Consider the following 22,098-nt stretch of genomic DNA (forward strand, 5'->3'; position numbering starts at 1 on the left):
ACCTCACACAGCGCCTGGTGTTTCACAGACTCTTGAATTTATTTTCCTTCTCAAAGGGCAGAGCAATCTCCCTGGATTTTACAAAGATGTTGCGAAGTATGAATCACCATTTTTAAATCACCCAGGGTACTAGACTAACAAGGTATCCACAGCTAAACATGGCTGCCATTTCTCCGGTGATGCTTTAAAATCGTTTTGAAATCTCCATGGAAGGAGAAATGTAGGGCAGGAAGAGGCCAGAATCTCTTCTTGGCATTAAGAGAAAACATTCTTTCTGGATAGGCCATCTCTGAACAGAAGACATAGAATCAGAGTGGTACAGCTGCAAGGGAACAAAAGGGGTCATCTAGTCCAACCCCTTGCAAAGCAGGAATCATGGCTAAAGGTGTGGCAAGCAGCCCTTTAAAAAAAATCAAGATGAGGTCAGGGTTTTAAATCAGCAAGGGTGATGAGCCAGAGCTTGTGATGTCGGTGTTGCCCTCTTGCCTCTCAAAAGCAGCTCTTGAGCCAAATGGCTATTAAAGTCTGGATAATGGAGGTAGCACACAAGGTTTCAACTCCCATGTTCTGGCCCAGTGCTAGATCCAATGGAAAAAGTGGTGCAACAAGGTTGATTCAAGGTTACAGCACCACAGACAGCTCCACATAAGCAACTTGCTCCAACAAAGGCTGGGGGCAGACTGAGGACTATTCAGCCTCTGTCTCTGGGCTACCTCCTCCAGGCTCCACCCCCTTGTGGGAACCCCAGAGCCTCAGAAGATCAACCCTCTGGCCTGCACTGCTGAGTAGATGGTGTGCAATGGAAGGCACCTGGTTCTTCACAGACCCTCCAAGTGTCCCTATTTTCCAGAGACATCCCTGATTTAGAGAAGCCGTCCCAGTTTCTGATTTGACCCCGGAATGTCCCTCTTTTCCTTAGGATGTCCTTATTTTCATGGGAGAAATGTTGGAGGGTATGAAGTTATCCGACTCCTGAGCCATCTGAAGGCAATCCTATATAGGGAATTTTTAATGTTTAATGCTTTATTATGTTTTTATAAATGTTGGAATCTGCCCAAAGTGGCTGGGGCAATCCAATATGATATGTGGGGTATAAATAGTAAAATCATTATGGAACAGGATATCCCTATTTTCATCAGAAAAATGTTGGAGGGTACTGTATTTTTCTGTCTATAAGATGCCCCCTAATTGGGGGGCTCAGATTTAAGAAAATGGGGGGAGATGGCCCCGTGTATAAGACACCCCCTAATTTTTGACATTATTTTTTGGGGGGAAACCTAGTCTTATACACAGAAAAATACGGTATGTCTTCAGGGGACGATTCCTTAGAATCTTGGCTCTGGTCTTAAAGGGCCTGGAAGTTTGGGATGTTCCTCTGGGGACTCCTGTCCATCAGCCTTGGGTGTAGGTGTCTCCCTCTGGTCTAAGCCCTGACCCTGACCTGCCTCTCCATCTGGTGACCCTGCAGCCTCCAACCCTCCCAAAGAAGACTGGAAAGAGGAGGTGTCAGAAGCCGAAAGGGTAACAGGAGTTAGTGAGTGGAGGGAGTTGGTGGCAGAGAGAAGTCCAGAATCAGAGGCAGAAGCTGGAGCAGGAGAACAAGGAGGTCAAGAGGCAGAGATGAGTCAGGCCGGTGAAGAGTTATGAGTGTCTCCGCCTTCTGCTGCTACAAGCTCCCCTCCCCCCTGGTCTCCCAGTACCAGGAGAGGCATGAAGAGGGCGGAGGAGAAGCCAGCTTCATGCAGACACAGTCTAAGATTGCTTGGGGGAAACCCTGGAGAGGAGGGGACTTAGGCTGCAGTGGGAAGGCAGGGACCTTCAGTCTCAGCAACTGCTTCATGGAGGGCAAAACGTACCAGAGATGAGTTGCTTGCACTCCACCAGCTCTGTGCCAATTGTGTTTTTGCCAGTGAAGAGTTCACTCCAACTTGCAAGGTCTTATTTACTGCTGGCTCACTTCCGATACCATATGAACTGGGGTCAAAGTACAGCGGTACCTCGGGTTACAGATGCTTCAGGTTACAGACGCTTCAGGTTACAGACTCCGCTAACCCAGAAATAGTACCTCGGGTTAAGAACTTTGCTTCAGGATGAGAACAGAAATCGTGCTCTGGTGGCGCGGCAGCAGCAGGAGGCCCCCATTAGCTAAAGTGGTGCTTCAGGTTAAGAACAGTTTCAGGTTAAGAAAGGAACTCCAGAACGAATTTAGTTCTTAACCCGAGGTACCACTGTAAATCCTGAAGGCTCGCAATAACAGCCGATCTAACACCAACCTGAGGCTTGTTGCACTAACTAGAAGCCATGTTTGAGCACTCAGCACCCAGTGCTAAAGCCACTTAAGGATTCAGTCACCCATCACTGCCATACTCTGAAATTTCCTACATCACATAAGTTTGCACTGGCTGCCTCCCAGACAGAAAAAAATGGATCACAGCTCCTAGTAGACCTAGCATTGACCTTTATTTGTAAAGGCTTGCCATTTCATTCCTATGATTGCCTTGACAAAACCACACAGCGAGTCCTTTCTTCAGTTGTGGATTATTTCAGAAGGTGCCAGAGCAATGCCCCTCGAATCTCGTTCTGAATGTCACGGCAGATGCCGGCACTTATTAAGCAACGTTAAGATGAATCAAGGCTTGTTATGCCAATTAAGGGCTGCTTCTCCGCCTATGTGCGAGCAAAAATATCTGTAATTACAACTGTTCCTTTGCTTTAGAGAAGGAACAAAGGCATGTTCCACGACTTCCACTTGGCAATCAGGAACATTAGTTAGTACCAACTCATTTGCATATGAAATGTTTACGGGCAAGTGATTCCTTGTTAAAGAATAATTATACTTGTCTCTCTCTCTCTCTTTCTCTCTCTCTCTTTGTGTTTCGGCGCACGCGCCCCATTCCTTCTGGAGAAGAAAAAGCAGAAATCAAAACCAAATCTAATTTGAAAGATGGCATATGCTGCATTAGAGGGGGAAATGGAGACTACAGCTGGCAAGGCAGTGGTGTGGGGGTCAAAGGTCAGGATCAGAGGTCAAAGCAAGCCTTTTTATTTTACATTTCTCATTTTTAGTTACTGGTTCCAAGGCTAGATTATCATGTTCCTTTTGCGTATGTATTATAGAAGCAACTACATTTTGAAAATGCAGGGGGGGAATAGTAATCACTTTATTATTATTATTATTATTATTATTATTATTATTGATTGGGAATATGTGTACCCCAGCAGTTGGTTGGATTCTCTGGCTGCTGCCAAGTCAAGGAGCTGGAGAGAAGAGAGGAAGGGTGTCAGTAAATAGGATCAGACTCAAAGATTGGAGGTTCTCCTAGATCTAGCTTTGTCGCTGGACCCTTTGCATCAGCCTTCTGCACCGGCTGGGACCCTCTCCTGAACAGGAGTCACCCAGCCACAGTTACTCATGTCATCTTCACAGAACATTGGAATCAGAATGTGAAGGTACCTCAAAGAGCATCTAGCCCAACTCTTCTGCCCAATGCAGGAAAAATCCTCTGTGACAGCTGAACGGTGTGTGGTAGCCTCTGCCTTAAATACTCTAATTGAAGAGAGTCCACAACTTCTGCTTAGAGACAGTCTTCATTTTCTGATTCAGTAAGTGATGTAAAGGTAAAGGGACCCCTGACCATTAGGTCCAGTCGTGACCAACTCTGGGGTTGCGGCACTCATCTCGTTTTATTGGCCAAGGGAGCTGGCGTACAGCTTCCGGGTCATGTGGCCAGCATGACTAAGCCACTTCTGGCGAACCAGAGCAGCGCACGGAAACACCGTTTATCTTCCCGCCGGAGCGGTACCTATTTATCTACTTGCACTTTGACGTGCTTTCGAACTGCTAGGTTGGCAGGAGCAGGGACCAAGCAACGGGAGCTCACCCCCGTTGCGGGGATTCGAACCGCCAACCTTCTGATCAGCAAGTCCTAGGCTCTGTGGTTTAACCCACAACGCCACCCAAGTGCAAGTAAGCGATGTACATTGTGCTAAATAATAAGCATGCTGTCCGTTGGCCTTGCTTTTCTCCAGCTTTTTCAGTGAATGCAGGTGGGAGCAGGAAGGCAGGCAGGAAGGCAGACTAGATAGACCAGGGATCAGAGATATTCATAGACCTGCAGGCACATTTTGAATTTTGAAAAGGGTCCTTCGGCACCAGTCACAAAATGGCTATTTGGGCAGGGCCAAAGCACAAAAAGGCTGCCAGGGGCATGTGGCATAGGTGTGAGATAGAAGACCAAATGTAGCTTATGTGTACATATATATGAGAGAGAACTATTCAGTGCTGGCCACAACTGGAGTCTCCAGCAGGTTGCTGCAAAGGGAAGGCAATTTGAAGTAGAACAGCACTCTCTGGCTCTGTCTTGTGTCGTTGTGTTCTCATTTGGCATTTTTGCCTTGCGAACTGTCCTGTGACCTTCAGATGAAGGGCAGTGTACAAATTTAATAAATAATAATAATATTGTTTGAAATTGCAGGTGGCTGCCATGCTTCCTAGGTGCCACCTTGACCCCTTTTTTATGGTTCCTATATAATAACAATAGTGCAACAAAATCCCCTGCCAAATGTCAAGGGGCAGCGAGTTCCACAGAGTATTTATATACTGTTTGACAGGAAGGAAGCCTCATAAGCAGTTTACTCTGTCTGTCTGTCTGTCTGTCTGTCTGTCTGTCTGTCTGTCTGTCTTTGTAATGCCACAAGAAAAGATGGTGAGAGTTATATTCTCCCTCTATGATACTGTTTGCTCTTCGCAAAATGCAATCTGCAGAAATGAATTGTTTTGCAAACAGGAGCTGATTTCCTGAAATTGCTTGAAACCCCCCCCCCTCAAATTGATTTGTTTTGATTCCATCCTAATTCCTAGCCCCGCCGTAGGCAGCAGAGGGCGCTGAGTGAGCAGCTGAAAAGCATTCCTTTTTAGGAGCCTCTTTTTCAGATGTGAAGGGGGGGGGAGTCTGCCTGTTAGGTGTGATTCAACCCCCTTCCAGAACCTCATTGGTTTAAGGCTCCCTTCCTTTGTATTGGTGGAGACGTGTTTCATTCAAACGCATGAGACGCCGACAGAACGTCATTCTGCTACGAGCAGCTTGAATCAGGCAATTCAGCCCATTCATCACGTCACGGCTGCCGTTGTTTGGGAGGAGGCGTCAAGGACACTTGGTCTCAGGATGCTCTCTACCTGAGTATTGAGAGGGAAGCATTAAGCAAGGACAGCAGAACAAACAGGGTGATATGTGGCTCCCGTAAACAGAATAATATGGGGCCGAGAGCTCTAGCAACAGAGAATCCTGTCCGGGGGTTGGGCAGCTTCCTTTGTTCCTAAAGCTGGAGGCCTGTGCCATTCTTACGCATCGAAATATTGCTTTATAGGGCAGGGAGCTGGCAATGGTTTAGAGATGCAGACTGCATCTGCACAACATGCAGGAAACCCGCCCTTAAACCATGAGTTCGCTGTTAATGTATATAGGCTTTTTAAATGTTCTATAAGGATCTGCAACTGGAAGCAACCAGACCTGAGATTTCCCCAGTCCAGGGTCACGATGTGAAATGAGCAGTGGGTGTGATTATGGCATATAAGGAAATGAAAAGGGCAGCCTTGGTCCAAGCCGACCTATGGCGCTGGTTGCTGTCCAAGGTGCTGAAATATTTGCCGTGCTGTCAGTTTGGGCTCTGACCCGATTTAACGGCTTTAAGCTTACCGAATTCATCAATCTGAAGAAATGTCTATATGCCTAAAACAATTGCTTAGGAGAAGGAAGACAGGCTTATTTCCTGAGCCAAGTTCTAACTCTTCAGCCATACAGCCTTCCTGTGCCACTATTTTGCTTTAAGAAAACTAAGCACACAAGATCCTAGCAGCTGGTATGCACTCTGCACATGCCTCAGAGGCCCTCTTCCTTGCCCTTCACACGTGCCAGCGCAGTGGTCAGTGCAACTGCAGTCGTTTGGGTCCTGCCTTCCCAAGTCTTCCTGCCTACGATCCAAAGGTGGAAGCACATTCAGCCAAAACCAGGCTGGCCTTCAAGGCTTACATAATTTTCTAAAAGCTGTAGCCCAGAAAAACAACAACATCTCATCACCTTGTCACAGGGTAGCAAGGTGAGATATCAAACCAGTGAGAACAAAAAAAAACCCTAAACTAAACTAAAACAGAAGTGGTTAGCCTATTTTTGGCCTCCAGGCCAAAGTTTGTGCATGCATTAGCACACTGTACAGAAAAAGAGAGGGGCAGGCAGAGAAAGAGGGGGGTTAAAGAAGACCCACCCACAGCCCCTGTTCTTTCACTGAGCCATCTGGTCAGCAAAAGTGTGGGGTTGGGGTATTCCTCCCAGTTGCCCTGCTGCACTGGAAGAAGAGGAGCTCACCACTATCAAACTGATCTGTTTTTCAGATGCTGTGGAAATGCTGTGCATTTAATCCTAGGTCTACCCAGTCCTAGTCAAAAACTCTAAACACACCAACAGCATCATTATAAGTCTCCAATAGAGAAACTCGCTGCCTCTATGGTCTGGAAGGGCTCCATGGCTAAGTGGTTGGGGCACCCACATTGCATGCAGAAGGTCCCAGGTTCAATCCCTGGCATCTCCTGGTAAGGCTGGGAAAGATTCCCTGCCTGAAACCCCTGACAGCTGCTGCCAGTCAGTGTAGACAATATGGAACTAGATGGACCAAGGGTCTCAACTCAGTATAACACACCATCCTATGCTCCTCCTTTTAAAAGCAGATGAATTTCTGACTTCAGGTAGCAATCCCTCTCCAACATTACAGATAAATCTTCTTCCTCTAGAGCAGCGGTTCTCAACCTGTGGGTCCCCAGATGTTGTTGGACTACAACTCCCATCATCCCTGAGCTCTGGCCTTGCTAGCTAGGGGTGATGGGAGTTGTAGTTCAACAACATCTGGGGACTCACAGGTTGAGAAAGGCTGCTCTAGAGTGTCCCAGGTGGGATCCTGCTGCCCGCCCCACCCCCTATCTCTTTAAGACCTTAAAACCTGCTTCTTTTGGACAGGAACTCTTAAGCTTTACAGAGGTGCTCCTGCTTCCTCTAAAAAATCGCCCCTCTCCTTGCCTCATGCTCAAGACAGAAAGGGATTATTTATCAAATAGGATGGTTCCTTACACCAAGTCAGACTACTAATCTAGCTCATTTTTGCCCTTAATTCCAAAGGGGGGGCATTGCTCCCTTGTTTCCATAAACTCATCCCCAGTGTTTCCTATCTCCTGAAAAGCATTATTTAAAGTTAGCCCTTCCATTTCCAGCTAGAAATCCAATGAGAAAGAAGCTACTTTTTACCATATGTGGTGGTCTTGCAATAAGGTAAAGGCTTTCTGGGAGATGATTTATAATGAATTGAAGAAAATGTTTAAAAATACATTTGTTTAAAAAAAACAGAGGCCCTTCTGTTACGTACAGTAGGTGAAGAGATAGCTAGAGAAGATAAACAACTATTTATGCATGCAACAACAGCAGCGAGAGTATTGCTAGCTCAGAATTGGAAACAAGAAGAAGTACCACCGAAAGAAGAATGGCAGACAAAATTGATGGACTATGTGGAGATGGCGAAATTGACAGGGAAGATCCAAAACCAGGAAGATCAAGTATTTGAAAAAGACTAGAATAATAATTTTTTGGGACGCGGGTGGCGCTGTGGGTAAAAGCCTCAGTGCCTAGGACTTGCCAATCACATGGTCGGCGGTTCGAATCCCCGCGGCGGGGTGCGCTCCCGTCGTTCGGTCCCAACGCCTGCCAACCTAGCAGTTCGAAAGCACTCCCGGGTGCAAGTAGATAAATAGGGACCGCTTACTAGCGGGAAGGTAAACAGTGTTTCTGTGTGCGGCTCTGGCTCGCCAGAGCAGCAATGTCACGCTGACCACGTGACCCGGAAGTGTCTCCGGACAGCGCTGGCCCCCGGCCTGTAGAGTGAGATGGGCGCACAACCCTAGAGTCTGTCAAGACTGGCCCATACGGGCAGGGGTACCTTTACCTTTAGAATAATTTTTTACAATACTTAAAGAACTACTGTAAACATGGAAAATCACTGGCAGGAATGTGAAGATGCTTGTAATGTGAAATTCTTATCATATGCTTTTTTCCTAATGGGAAAATTAGTAACTGAGTAATTTAAAAGTATGCAGATAACTTTGTATTATAGAAAGGACCCAGGGAGGGAGGGAAGTCCGGTAGGTTCTAAGGAATCTTTTAAATTTTTTTGGATGTGTGAAATGGTTAATGTCAATATATACAAAAATGTGGAACCTAATTAAAAAATATATAATAAATAAATTCACAGTTAGCCCAGCTCACAGTCGCACAATATAATCCAAAACAGTCGCAATTCATTGCACATCTACTCAAAACCAACTATTTAGATTAATTCAACCAAATGGATTAAATCAGTCCAGCAATACCAGCTTCTCACATACACACACACACACACACAAGCTTCTTAGCACACACCCCAAGGAAATCCCACTGCCTTCAGATGGTGGTCCTGAATTACTGGTCCACAGTGATTGGCTGCGTCTCCCCAGAGATTCAAGTGAAGGGTCTTTCCTCATCTCTACCTGGAGATGTTGCAGTTTGAACCTGGGACCTCCTGCCTGCAGAGCAGGTGTCCTAACACTGAGCCTGTCCTTCGTGGATCCTGCACACACAGAGAGTGGTGCAGCCTGGACCCTCCCCTTCCTGGCAGGAGTTTGCAGAGGCACTGCTCTCCTCACCAGCCGACATCCTTCCTGCATCACTTTGTCTCCTTGTTTCTCACTCACCATCGCACCAGCTCCCATTTCTTCTCCCCCGGCCCTTTCTTCTTCGTAGCCATGGTGCCTCCTCCTCCTCCTCTCGAGATCTTGGGGGAAAGGGACCGGCTCTAACCTAGCCCAAGGATGCTCTGCCTTCAGCCAGGGACAAATAGAGGGTGTTTTTGCAACAGCAGCAGCAGCAGCAGCAGCTACTCAGCAGCCAAACCAGGTACTCAGTTGGTGCATCAAGAAGCAGCAAAACTGCTGAGGGAGCCTGCCTTAACCTCCCAGTCCTGGCCTCAAGCACACAAGCCAGGTCCCAGTGGAAGTCAGGGAAGGTAAAGCTCAGAGATTTTTTGCCTCCCCTAGAGGTTTAGGCTGGATGCATTCTGGAGGGCTGACCTTGGAGCTCAAGCCCACAAGCCAGGCATAGGGATCATAGATTTACAGAATCACAGAACTGTAGAGGTGTAAGGGATCCCAGGGGCATCCAGTCCAACCCCCAGCAATTCAGGGATCTACCTTATGCTGGGTTGCCTCCAACTCATTTTTACTCAGAAATGAATGGACCCAAGTTAGCCATGCCTATTATTTTCTGTGTGTCTACTCTGAGGAGGACTAGCCCTGGAGACAACCCAGTGAGTTGGTCTATTGGTCCATGTAGCCCCATGTTGTCTACACTGACTGGCAGCAGCTCTCCAAGATTGGAGGCTGGTCCTCTAGGGAAAATGGGGCACTGCCCCACCAACCTCAGTCTGCCTTCAGCTAGTCCCCACCTGCATATCGCTGAGTAACAGTGCAATCCTAACCATGTTTACTCAGAAGCCTTATTGAATTCAATAGGGCTTGCTCCCGAGCAAGCAGGGTTAAACCTGCAGCCAAAATCCACTTTGCACGGGCCAGCAAAAACAAGATCCATTTTATTCCTGCAGTCGTGATGGGACTAGGATTTAAAAGCTTTCCTTAAATGCAAACCTGCACATGTTCAGAGTATGTCTTTGACCAAGGCTGAGAAACTGGGTTTCGCTTTTTGCTTTAACAGTTCGGGGGTTTTGGGGGGAGGGGGGAGGACACAGAAGTGAGGAGCTTTTCTCATCCCACATTCATCCGTTCTGGGCAACCTTCCCATGGCCACAGGTGGGTGTGGCCTGTGCAAAAGTGGGCGGAGCAATAATGTGAATGTTGCCTTTGTGCAGGGGCTAGTATCTACACACACTCACAAGCATGCCTGTCTATCGTCCATCCAGGCAAGGAAGTAGCATCGTTACAGTCCAAGGACAACTTCCAGCCAGGCAAAAACACTTGAAGAAGGGGCAAAACAGGACCAGTGACATATATTGCCTGCAGAAAGGGGGAGTGGCCTGGGAAAAGCCAGTAGGGTCTGATAGAGAGGCCTGGAGAACCCAACCCCACCCCACACCCCACCCCGGCTCTGAGGTCCTCCATTCCTGCTTTAACTTGTCAGGGATGTAGAAACCATTGCAAAGCATGGAACATTGGGAGGGAGCAGAGAGAGGAATGTTGTTGGGTTTTTTTTTCCAAAAAAAAATTATTGATTTTCCACATTTATAACAAATATAACATATAAAAAACACAAAACAAAACACCTTACAATACTAAAAGAACAAAAGAATAAAAAGTCACTACTTCTAGAATCCAAGTTGACTTTCATTGTAGTCTGACTTCCTCAATTCCCCCCTCACTGAATTTCATTGTAACACCTTCGTAACAGTTCTCCAAAATCCTCTTTCTAATACAATTAACTCCTTCAATTAGCTATCTTCATCTCTTTTCTTTTTCACTTAAATCCATATTACTATACAACATTCTTATTCTAATCCTAGGCCTCTCAGATACTTTCAAGTATCTTCTAATTGTCTTATATTACAATATTTAGCTAAATAGTCTTTAATTTCTTCCAAGAGAGAGGAATGTTAACGGTGTGCTTCGCAGGAGAAGTAATCCACATGGTTTTGCAAAGCAAGTGCCAGCGAGACAATGTTGAGTCCAGGATCTAAAATGACCTGGCTGTAACCATGGATTCAGGTAGGAATCTGGCTCTTGCAAGTTACAGTGGGGTTTGCTCATGAATGCAGAGGATGCCGGTGTTCAAAGGTGACCAGAAGTTGTTTCCTCCAAGTGGGAAGCCTCTTTTCCCTGATCTCAAGACAGCTGGAAGCTCTGAAAGAGAGGCATTATCACTGATTTCTGCTGCCTCTTTTAATTTGTGCTTTGCTGGTTTAATGCTACCTGGAATTTCAAAGTGTGTTTTTATTGTTATTATATTTTATTTTCACGTAAGCCACTTCTAACATTGTTTGAAAAGTGGGATAAACACACACACACACACACACACACACACACACCCCTGAAAGATACAGTGGTACCTCGGGTTACATACGCTTCAGGTTACAGTCTCCGCTAACGCAGAAATATTACCTTGGGTTAAGAACATTGCTTCAGGATGAGAACAGAAATCGTGCAGCAGCAGCACGGCAGCAGCAGGAGGCCCCATTAGCTAAAGTGGTGCTTCAGGTTAAAAACAGTTTCAGGTTAAGAACAGACCTCCGGAACGAATTAAGTACTTAACCCGAGGTACCACTGTATATCTATGGTAGGTTTAACTACATCAAGGATTTGAAAAGTGAAGTTTGTAATTCCCTTCTATGTCACCAGAGGTCAGTATCGCATAAAGAAAACAGTTTTAATGTACAACACCAATCAGTGATGAGTCCAGGGATACTATATATGGTCAGCAAACCCTTAAAATATGTGTTATTCAAACTCAGTGAAAATTTCTGTGCACTCTTTGTACCTCTGAAACAACAGCCAAAGAGCCAAAGAAGTTTTATGTTGTGTCCTCCTCACAGGCAGAAGGAAATATACAGTAAAGGATTTTCTTCTTTGTTACAGAGTCCCCGCCCAAAGGAGGCAAAGGAAGTGACCACACACAGAAGGAACTCTCTGCATACTAGCCCTGTGCTTGTCTAGCAAAACATGCATTTGTGGTTTGGGCTGCAAACCCCACACTGAGGGCAGCAGGCTAGCTTAGTGGGCCCAGGGCAAAGCCAAACAGCACATGCACAGCTCTTACTTGCAAAGAGAAAGACCATCAGCTTAGGTAGTGGAGGCCCGTCTGTTAGGGTGAATAAAACTCAGCCCCACTGACCTCAGTCTGCCTTCAGCCAATCCGTATCTTCTGGCCTTCTTACTTACAACCAGTCCAGAGTGGGGAGATTGGCACTGCCTCTTTCCTCCTCCTTAGCCCTAATGTTGCCTTCTGTAGAACTCACAGGGAGGTGGCTCCACCTGTCATTGACTCTGGCGCCATCTACTGTTGACCTCCCAGCCTTCTGTCCCCAAGGGGCACCAGCTACCACTAGGCTAAGTAGAAATGCCGGAGGGAGGGGAGTTGCCACCACTGCTCTCTCTCTCTCTCACACACACACACACACACACACACACAAACACATTCCCCAGTACCTGCCACCTGAACTGGCTGCCTTGCTTTTGCCAGGTTACTTGTTGAATTCATATTATAGCCTTCAACACACCAGGATCCTGCAGAGTATTGATAGGGATCTCTCTGAATGGGCAACTTAGCACAGCGTTGGCTTCCCTGATTCTGTGGCATGAGTTCTGTCCAGCTAAAGTGGAAGGTTTTGAAACAAGAACATGAATCGCTGCAGGAATTATCCCCAGCTCAGATGACAATGGCCAGCTTCTCATTCACCTTTAGCTGGAGGAGTGGCAGGACTGTGATGCAATGGCTCCTCCTCCCTCTTCCCCCCCCCCTCACCCCATCCATTCTCTTCTCTCTGATTGTATCCTGGAGCGATGACCTCATTTAAGAAGACAGCCGTCTGTCCCTGAATATCTGACCTTGATCTTTCTGCAACCCTGTCTCGTTGTTGCATGGAGGGCTGTGTGTGTGTGTTTCAGGCAATAGGAAATCAATGAAGAAAGCCGAAAGGGCTGTGCACTGCAGAAACGATGACCCTTTTTGATCAGGGCCCCTCTCTTCCATTCACAGAAATGTATAGTTTCCTAGAATAAGAAGGAAGCAGCTAGGGCTTTGCCTGGGGTGGGGGGTGAAGGGGCTGGAGGCAGAAAGAGCAGGCAGCATAACAGGCGAGGCACATAATAAGCTAAGAATAGACACCCTCAAAGTCTGGATGGTTGAATATTGATTTGTGCATATGGGTTGTGGCACTGGAGAAAGAGGACGTTTATCTGCAATAGAGATGGTGGCCCTGTTGGATCAGGGCTTCCAGGCAGTAGTCAGGGGTCCCACTCTGCAGAAGGAGCTGAGAAGCCACCACCATCAGCTCCCCCACCCTCAAATGTTGCTAGCTTGCTATATTGTGTTGTAAGCTAAATAAAAACACGCTATCATCTGGAGGTAGGGATGCTGTAAGTCCATTAAGTCTGGAGTCTAAAGTTCCCTAATGCACCTTTGATTAGAGACTCTTTGCAAGCAGAAGACAGTGGATGTTTTCCAGATTCATCTTGAAAGGGGAGCTCTTACCAGTCCTACTCACATGCATCTATACACTCGGGATGCTATATCTTGCAGACATACTCACAGGCTTATCATTTTAGAGGTCTTTACTGGAAACGATGGTGGGTCACTGAGGTTATTACATGGGGCTCTGTTGATTTAAGGCAGGCAAGCATGGCAGCAACATCTGGAGGGCCAAAGACACACACACCGCCCTTGGCCATCCCTCCAGGGACACTATGCCAGTGGTGCATGTGGCCAAAGCATACACATCCCCCAAAAACATGTAGTAGAAAACAGCTGCGATGGGAAACTTGTGGGCTCTCCAATTGTTACTGGACTACAACTCCCATCATCCCTGACCATTGGCCACGCTGGGTGGGGCTGATGGGAGTTAGGAGTCTGTCAACAACCGAAGGGCTTCAGGTTCCCCACTCCTGCTCCAGAGGAAAGTGCTCTTTAAGAAACATAAATCCATCGCCACAGAGGCACATGGAGGCGCAGATGTCTGGGTTCACAAAACTAGTCATGCATTTCTAGCTAAATGTTGAGTTCAGAAATGTAAGGTGCTCTTTTCACAACCCACGCAAATGTGGCAAATCTGAAGTTGCAGCAGCAAGGTGCATGTGTTTCTCCACTTCTCCACTCAAGCGATTTCAGAAACAGTTGGCATTTTAAAGCCTTCACCAGGCAGTTGAGAATATTCCAGCAGCAACCTCTTTCTTCTAACCTGCCATACTATCTTAACAGGGGTCTAGCAGAAATGGCTCTTAAGCTTTAAATAGAGCCGGTTGAATTATTCATTGTCAATAAGAAGCTTATGTGAAATAAATTATTCAAAAAAATCATATGTCCCTTGTCCGACTAGCTCTGCTGAAATATAATTTCGGAGGCTTTCACAAAGAGGAGCTGAGAGACACCTCCTAAGAACACAGAGCTTCAGCTATTCATAATCTGTGCCAGAAGAAGTTCAAATTTCATGCCACATAAACATGACTTCTGGTGATGTCTCCTTTTCTGCTTTTTTCTGCTTTTCGTTCTTTCCTTCTTTTCAACCAAATGCAAACTGAAGGCAGTCAAAGCATGACCGTTAACATTCCACTTGTATTGACACACTACTAGCGATAGGCAAACCCTTCACCTTCATTTGCAATTGCCTCCTTATCTGTTAGCTTTCTCAGATAACTCTTTGAAATGAAATAAAAAGGCCCAATACTTTTCAGAATATTCTTCTCTAGTTTCTAACATTGGCCCTAGAAGGCAATCAAAGCCCTAGAAGGAGTAAACCCTACACAAATCCAGAGTGGAGTCCCTAAGATGGTTGCATGACATCTTTGTATGCCTCCTTTTGGCAACTCCTGCAGCCAAGCTGGTGCCAAATGTATTGGTCTGGTTTTCTTTGGACCACATCAGCGAGGCCAAGAGGGGAGTCTTGTCGCCTGGGCGGCCCAGGACCTCTTACCAGTCTTGTAGCCTGGGCGGCTTGCACCCTGGTGAGTGTTGCTAATGCAGTGATTTGACTTTACCCCCAGAGGCACACACCATTGTCTCCCAAGACAAATGGATGCCAACAACTGAGAGTAGACCCAATTAAATTAATGAACCTAAGTTAGTCATGAAAGGGACGTGGGTGGCACTGTGGGTTAAACCACAGAACCTAGGACTTGCCGATCAGAAGGTTGGCGGTTTGAATCCGCACGACGGGGTGAGCTCCCGTTGCTCGGTCCCTGCTCCTGCCCACCTAGCAGTTCGAAAGCATGTCAAAGTGCAAGTAGATAAATAGGTACCACTCCAGCGGGAAGGTAAACGGTGTTTCTGTGCGCTGCTCTGGTTCGCCAGAAGCGGCTTAGTCATGCTGGCCACATGACCCGGAAGCTGTACGCCGGCTCCCTCGGCCAATAAAGCGAGATGAGCGCCGCAACCCCAGAGTCGGCCACGACTGGACCTAATGGTCAGGGGGCCCTTTACCTTTACCTAGTCATGAAAAGAGCCTGCTGGATCAGGCCAATGGCCCATCTAGTCCAGCATCCTGTTTCAAAGGGCCCATCCAGATGCCTGTGGGAAACCTACCATATAAGCAGGACCAGAGCAGTCATGTCTAATAGCCATGCCTATTCACTTAAGTGGGTCTACTCTGAGAAGGGCTAGCATTGAATACCACCCATTGGGTTGTATCCCACATTGGGTTGTTTCCCATTGAAAATCATGAGTATGACTAACTTGGTTCCATTAATTTCAATGGGTCTATTCTGAGTAGAACTTAGCTGGACACAACCCTCTGATGGGGCCATATGCATGCAACATCTTTGGCCATATCTCTGCATCTTATCTACTGGCCCTCTAGAACTGCCTGTTCCCATGTGAACATGAGAACCTAGGAAATGCCTTATACCTAGTCAGATCATTGGTCCATCTAGCTCAGTTTTGTTGACGCTGATGAGCAGAGCTTAGGACATCTCTGCCTGGATTTGCCGGGGATTGAACCTGGGACCTTCTGCAAGCAAAGCAGGTGCTCTGCTACCAAGGCTACAGCCCTCCTTTTTTGTGTAGAGTTGGGGAAAATGATAAAGTAAAAACCATCCCTGCTGTTCCATTTTTCACCCCAGCCTGTGCCAACACCAAGCCCTACCTGGTGCATATATTTGATATATTGTGTGGTACCCACAAAGTAGCTGGACAGCTGGGCTCCACAGTTACCATCCACTCACTCAACATCCAAAAAAACAAAGTGCTGCACCAACAAGTACAAAATAACCCCTCTGCAGCGCCACGAATCCAAGTCAATGGTATAACACTGGAAAATGTTGATCACTTCTCCTACCTGGGCAGTTATCTTTCCACAAGGGCCAGCATTGATTACAAAATCCAGCATCACCTGAGCTCTGCAAGTGCAGCTTTCTCCCGATTGAAGTGCAGGGTGTTTGAGGACCAGGACATTCGCAGGGAAACCAAAATGCTTGTTTACAAAGCTATTGTACTACCAACCTTACTGTATGCTTGTGAAACATGGACCACTTATAAACGCCATCTCCAACTCCTCAAAAGATTCCATCAACGGTGTCTCCAAAAAAAACTTACACATCACTTGGGAAGACAGGCAAACTAATACCAGTGTACTGGAAGAAGCAAAGATCACCAGTGTTGAAGCAATGATTCTTCAACATCAGCTTCGTTGGACTGGTCATGTTGTGTGGATGCCTGATTATTGTCTTCCAAAGCAACCACTCTATTCCGGACATTAAAATGGAAAGCATAATGCTGGTGGTCAATAGAAGAGGTTTAAAGACTCTCTCAAGGCAAATCTTTTTAAAAATGTAGTATAAACACCAACAATTGAGAAACACTTGCCTGCAAGAGCTCCAATTGGAGAACAGCCTTTACCAAAGGTGTTGTGGGCTTTGAAGACACTCAAGCTCAGGACACAAGGGAGAAATGTGCTAAGAGGAAGGCACATGTGGCAAATCCACAGCGTGATCAACTCCTGCCCAGAAACCAATGTCCCCGCTGTGAAAGGACATATGGATCCAGAATTGGTCTCCACAGTCACTTACAGACTCATTGTTAAAACCGTGTTTATGGAAGACAATCTTACTTGGCTACAAGTGATCGCGAAAGAAGAAAGAAAGAAAGAAAGAAAGAAAGAAAGAAAGAAAGAAAGAAAGAAAGAAAGTTACCATCCAGACCAGAAGTTAATACTGTTTATTCTAAGCAATATTTAGACCTTGGACTACTAAATACAATTTACATATGGAAGATGGAAGCAATGGGCAATAGTTGTGTTTATGAGCAACAATGCTTTACTAAGGTCTGACAGTGTGGGAAGAAGGATGGGGTACTGCATTTGCTGGAGTTCAGCACCATGGTCAGCTCCTTCCTAGTGAGATTACTCTGGTAGCCTGATTAAGTGGACTCTACAGTCTAGCCTGTGAAAGCTTCTGCTGCTATAAATCTGTTGGCCTTTGAAGCACCACACCACACTCAGAGCAGTGCATGTGATCCTCCCTTCCAACCAGATGCTGTCGGACCACAACTCCCATCAAACCTGACCACTGGCGATGCTTGCTGGGGCTGATGGGAGTTGCAGTCCAATGACATTGGGAGGGTGCTAGGTTGGCAAAGGCTGGCCTAAGCCCTACACCAAGGTGGGCTTCTGCATATAAACATTGACAAAGCTATCATTTGGAATTCTCTTTTATATTTCTACAGATACAGCTGTATAATGGTGTGGGTGTGTGGGTGGGTGTGGGTGTGGGTGTGTGGGTGGGGGGGGGAGAGAGAGAGAGAGAGAGAGAGAGAGAGAGAGAGAGAGAGAGAGAGAAAGGGGAGGTATGGGGAAGTCCGGGAAGTAAGGTGCATGAAAATAAGATTATGAAATTATACATGTTTACATGTTTGTATGTCTTTGTTTTGTGTATTGTTTGTTTTTATTATGTGTTTGGAAAATTAATAAAAATTTATTTTAAAAAAAATAAAAAAGAGAGAGAGATTGAGAATGGTTGCTTATGATGTAAGCTTTCATGTCCCAGAGCTTTCTCCATTTCTGTGCAACTCAAAATCTTACCTTTTTCTGGGCACATTGTGCCCAGTAAACATTAAAATAAAAGTGGGGCACTTAAAAGCCAACATATTGTATCTTGCTTCTTAGTTTCAGGCTTGGGCGCCAAACCAACTTTTTTGGCAAAATGGAAAGCTCAGTTGGTTAGAGCGTGGTGCTAATAACACCAAGGCTGCAGGTTTGATCCCTGCATATTCCTGCATTGCAGGGGGTTGGACTAGATGATCCTCAGGGTCCCTTCCAACTCTATGATTCCACGATTCTATGAAACTCAGCTTAAAGCATCTCAGTTTGGCTGCATCTTTGGACCCAGTGACAAAGTACAAGTCACCTTTGCTTGGAACTTGACCATTTCAAGCAGAGGTACCAACTTGAATAAAATATGGGGGGGCAGGTAAGCCCCACCCTGCATAATCGATCACAAGATGCAGCGTGCACACACCATTTGAATGGCAATGTTCATCAACATTGGGGGTGCCCCCCCAAATATTTTATTGGGGGGCCAGTGGGACCTTAGCCCCTAGGAGTAGGCTCCTATGATTTCAGGTAACTCATATATAAGCAGCTGTAGCCCTGCTTTGTGCGAGAACAGCCTGCCTGGCCGAAGGTGGAACCTCCATGTAGAGGAACAGCATATCTCTGAATGTCAGCCGCCGGGAAGCCAGCAAATGATATTAGGCTATTGCCTTCAATTCCTGCCTGTGAGCTTCCTCTAAGTACCCGATTGGCGGATTGGGTGCTCCGCTTCCTGCTCTGGGATCTCAGAGAGCTGCAGGGAAAAGCAAGGAGGGGGGAAAGAAGAGGAGGAGGAGGAGGTCTGGCTTAAAATAGATGTCTCCGCCTCTGTTCCCCAGGTGGGTCTCTGCCACCACCACCCCAGTCTCCATCCACTCTCCCCTGGCTCTGTGCTGAATCAGCAGCCTCCAATGCCATGGCCGAGTCCCCAGGGGGAGGCACAGAGAGGTGATTTCATCGGCTGGATGTTGTCAAGTGGAGCCATCCTCCTCTTCCCTCCTCCTCCTCCTCCTCCTCTCCCTGCTGCTCCTGCTGCTGTACAAGCCAACCCAGACTGATCTCACCAGTTCCGGTCACGTTATTCTGTGTTTACGCCTTCGCTCGCTCCCTCGCTCGCCTCTGCTTCTCCTCTAACCTGCCAGGGCCTGCTGCAAACCACCTCCGGCGCCCACCATTTCCATCACCATCACCTCCCCAGTTTTGCCAAGAGGGCGCAAGAGGAGGAGGAAGAGGACGGGGACCGGGGAGACGGGGGAGAAGCAACCGAGAGAGCCACCATGGAGTCCGCAACTTTGGGACGGGTGCCCTTGTGTGTCCACTGCGCCAGGAGGCTTTGAAGGAGATCCAGGAGGAAGAGGAGGAGAAAACCCAGCAAGGGGGCGCCAGGGGTGGCGGGAGGGGATCTTCCCCCTCCATTCCCTCCCGCCTCCCTCCTTAATACCTCCCCGCCGCCACCCGCCGGGGGTTTGTGGCTGACACGGAGGAGGGGAGCGTTTGGATAACCCTCCAGGGGGGAGGAGGACCCAACCTGTTCGCCCTTCCTTGCCTTGGCATCTCCTTCCATTGATGACACCGAGTCGTGGCCACCAGTTCCTGCTGTCGCCTCCTCGTTTTGCCCAGGTAAGGAAAGCGAGGCGGTGGGAAGCGGGGGAGACGGAGAGGGAAAGATGTGCATATTGAGATCTGTTTTGGAGCAGAGAGAGAGAAAGATTTTCCAAGGAAACCTGAATACAGAGCAGCTGCCGCTTTCTGGAGATGGTGATGCCACTGGCTCCCTGCTAAATAATAGAAGTTTGTGGATTGGCTGGTTGTTGCTTTTTAAAAGGGCCAGGGAGCAGAGCTGCTTTGCAGTCCTGGAAAGGTGGAAGGGGGTCCCCCAGAGGTCATTTAGTCCAACCCCCTGCTGGTGCCTGGAATCCATGGCACAGTCTCAACTCATCCACCTCTGGTTAATTTCAGGGGAAGGGCCATATAGGTCAGTGTTTAGAGCATGCAGAAGAGCATCCAGAGTTCAGTCTCTGGCATTTCCCCGTAGGTCTGGGAACAGCCCTTACCTGAAACCATGGAGAGAGGCTGCCAGGCAGTGTTGGCAATCCTGAGCTGAATGGACCAATAGTCTGGCTTGGTATAAGACACTTCCTCTGTTCCTAAATTCAACAAAGGGAGGTGTTGAGTTTCGGGGCAGCAGAGATGGGGACTCCTCAGGCTTGGAAGGTGCCTTTTTAAGCCCAGATTGGAGTGGGTGGGAGGGATCAGAAAAAGCACTCTGCTTATGCTCAAAGGCAGTTGCCCTAGGCAGAAACAAGAGAGCAGCAATTCAATTTCCCTTAGTGCAAACACCAGAGTGTTCTCCTCTCCAGCTGCCAAGAAGAATAAAAGAGTTGGCACCCAAGATCTTTGAACTTTAAAAAAAAAAGAAAGAAAGCAGATAAAGTGGTGACTCAGAGGTCAAATACCCAGTGAAAGCTGGTCCATTTCGGCAAAGGGGGCTTTGCCCCACCAACCTGAGTGTCTTCCCTCAGCCAGCCCCCACCTGCCTGCCTCCTTACTTACTCTCAGCCCAGGGGGTGGCGCTGCCTGTCAGCTTCTTCGTCCCCCTTGAAGTGTTGCCTTTATACCACTTGAGCACTCAGTCTGGTCCTTCTGCTCTTCTGACCTGCAATGATGGGTGGAGGTTCAGCTAGAAGACCTCCCAAGGTCCTTTCCAACTCTATGAGTTGGGCAAACATCTGGAGAAGAGGTCATAACCACAGGGAAGAGCCATAGGTCAAGGGTTCAGCATCTTCTGTGCATGCAGAAGGTCCCAGCTTCTGTCCAGGTAGGGCAGGGAATATCTCCTGCCTGGAACCATGGAAAGCCAGTCTGGGAATTTATTTATTTGTTGCCTGTATTTATACCCCACCTTCCTCTCCAAGGAGCTCAAAGTGGGATACATGGCTCTCTTCCTCCCCACTTTATCCAAACAACAACCCTGCGAGGTAGAGTTTAGGCTGAGAGATGGTGACTGACCCAAGGTCACCCAGGGAGCTTCATGGCTGAGTGGGGATTTGAACCCTGGTCTCCCAGCTTCTAGTCCAACACTCTAACCACTAAACCACACTGGCGGCAGACAATACTGAGCTGAGGATCCCACTCAGCTTCCTATGTCCCATTGGGTCGCTTCCAGGTGAGCAACCTGTATCTTCGGACTCAGTGGGTAGATTGTGCTCTAGACTGCTGTCACAGGAGGAGGGGTTACGTTTTGCCTCTGACAATGTGGGCTGTGACCCCACACATACCAGTGACACCACCATCAACCTCTTCCTTTTAAAAGTTTCGTCAGACTCAACGGCTGGACTTTGCTGCGACACACAAACCGAGGCTTCCTCTCTGGAGTTTGTCTGTCTAGTAAAAACGCCACCGGGAGCGATGTCTCTTGAGTTGGAAGATACCAAGGAAAACTGCATTGCCCAGGAACTGGAAACACTTCCCATATAAGGGAGCAGCTTGATATACCAAGTCAGATCATTGGTCCATGCAGACAAATAGCCGCCTCTGCTCTGGCAGGCAACTCAGCCTGCCTGTGTAATCCTAAAACAACCAAAAGTCCTGAGAAGATGAATCTCCAGAGCAAATGTTGTGCTTCTGCGGTACAGCTGTGGAATCGCAGATCTGTCCTATGGTAAGGGTTGTAGCTCAATGGAAGAGCATCTGCTTTGCATCCAGACAGTTCCAGGTTCAATCTCCTGCCATCTCCAGGTAGGGTTCCTACTGGGGGTCAAGGGAACCCTGTCTGAAACTCTGGAGGTCCACTGCCAGTCAGTGTAGACAATATAGGGCTAGCTGGGCCAGTGGTCTGACTCAATGTATGGCAACTTCCTATGCACCTTGTTTCCTCTTTTCCACAGTCACTTTCCCTCTGACCCACACGCCTTTCTTCTCATGAAAGGGTCCGTCCCCTTCTTTCCTATGAACCTGGTTGAAATATTATAATTGGAATCCCTGGTTTGGTTCCCAAGTGCCCATTGGGACTGATAGGGCAGAAGGCAGGGAGCTGAACAGTAGGTGGCGCCAGAGGCAATGACAGCCAGAGCAAACGGCTTCTAGTTTGGGCCCCATGCTCCTCCCTGCTGAGTTCTGCAGGGGCAACAGAGCAGAAAGCTGACAGGCAGGGCCACCTTCTGGACTGGTTGCATGTGAGAAGGCAGGCAAGTAGGGAATGGCTGAAGGCAGACTGAGGCTGGTGGGCAGCACCCTGGTTGACCTTACGGACAAGCCTTGACTGGTTGGAGGTTAGATGGGCAGATC

General features: G+C 47.6%; 2 protein-coding genes across 2 annotated transcripts in view; one reads left to right on the top strand and one right to left on the bottom strand.

Moving 5' to 3' along the window:
- Window positions 1-8,865, bottom strand: part of RAP1GAP2 (RAP1 GTPase activating protein 2) — a 192,570-nt gene extending 183,705 nt beyond the window's left edge. The window contains exon 1 of the mRNA XM_028707778.2: window positions 8,768-8,865. Coding sequence (XP_028563611.2) covers window positions 8,768-8,820 — 53 coding nt within the window. The 5' untranslated portion in view covers window positions 8,821-8,865. The remainder of the gene's footprint in view (window positions 1-8,767) is intronic.
- Window positions 8,866-18,622: 9,757 nt separating this feature from the next.
- CCDC92B (coiled-coil domain containing 92B) overlaps window positions 18,623-22,098 on the top strand; it is a 30,910-nt gene continuing 27,434 nt past the window's right edge. The window contains exon 1 of the mRNA XM_028708718.2: window positions 18,623-19,431. Coding sequence (XP_028564551.2) covers window positions 19,378-19,431 — 54 coding nt within the window. The 5' untranslated portion in view covers window positions 18,623-19,377. The remainder of the gene's footprint in view (window positions 19,432-22,098) is intronic.

This window comes from Podarcis muralis, chromosome 15 (genome assembly GCF_964188315.1).
Source record: "Podarcis muralis chromosome 15, rPodMur119.hap1.1, whole genome shotgun sequence".
Lineage (NCBI taxonomy): Eukaryota > Metazoa > Chordata > Lepidosauria > Squamata > Lacertidae > Podarcis > Podarcis muralis.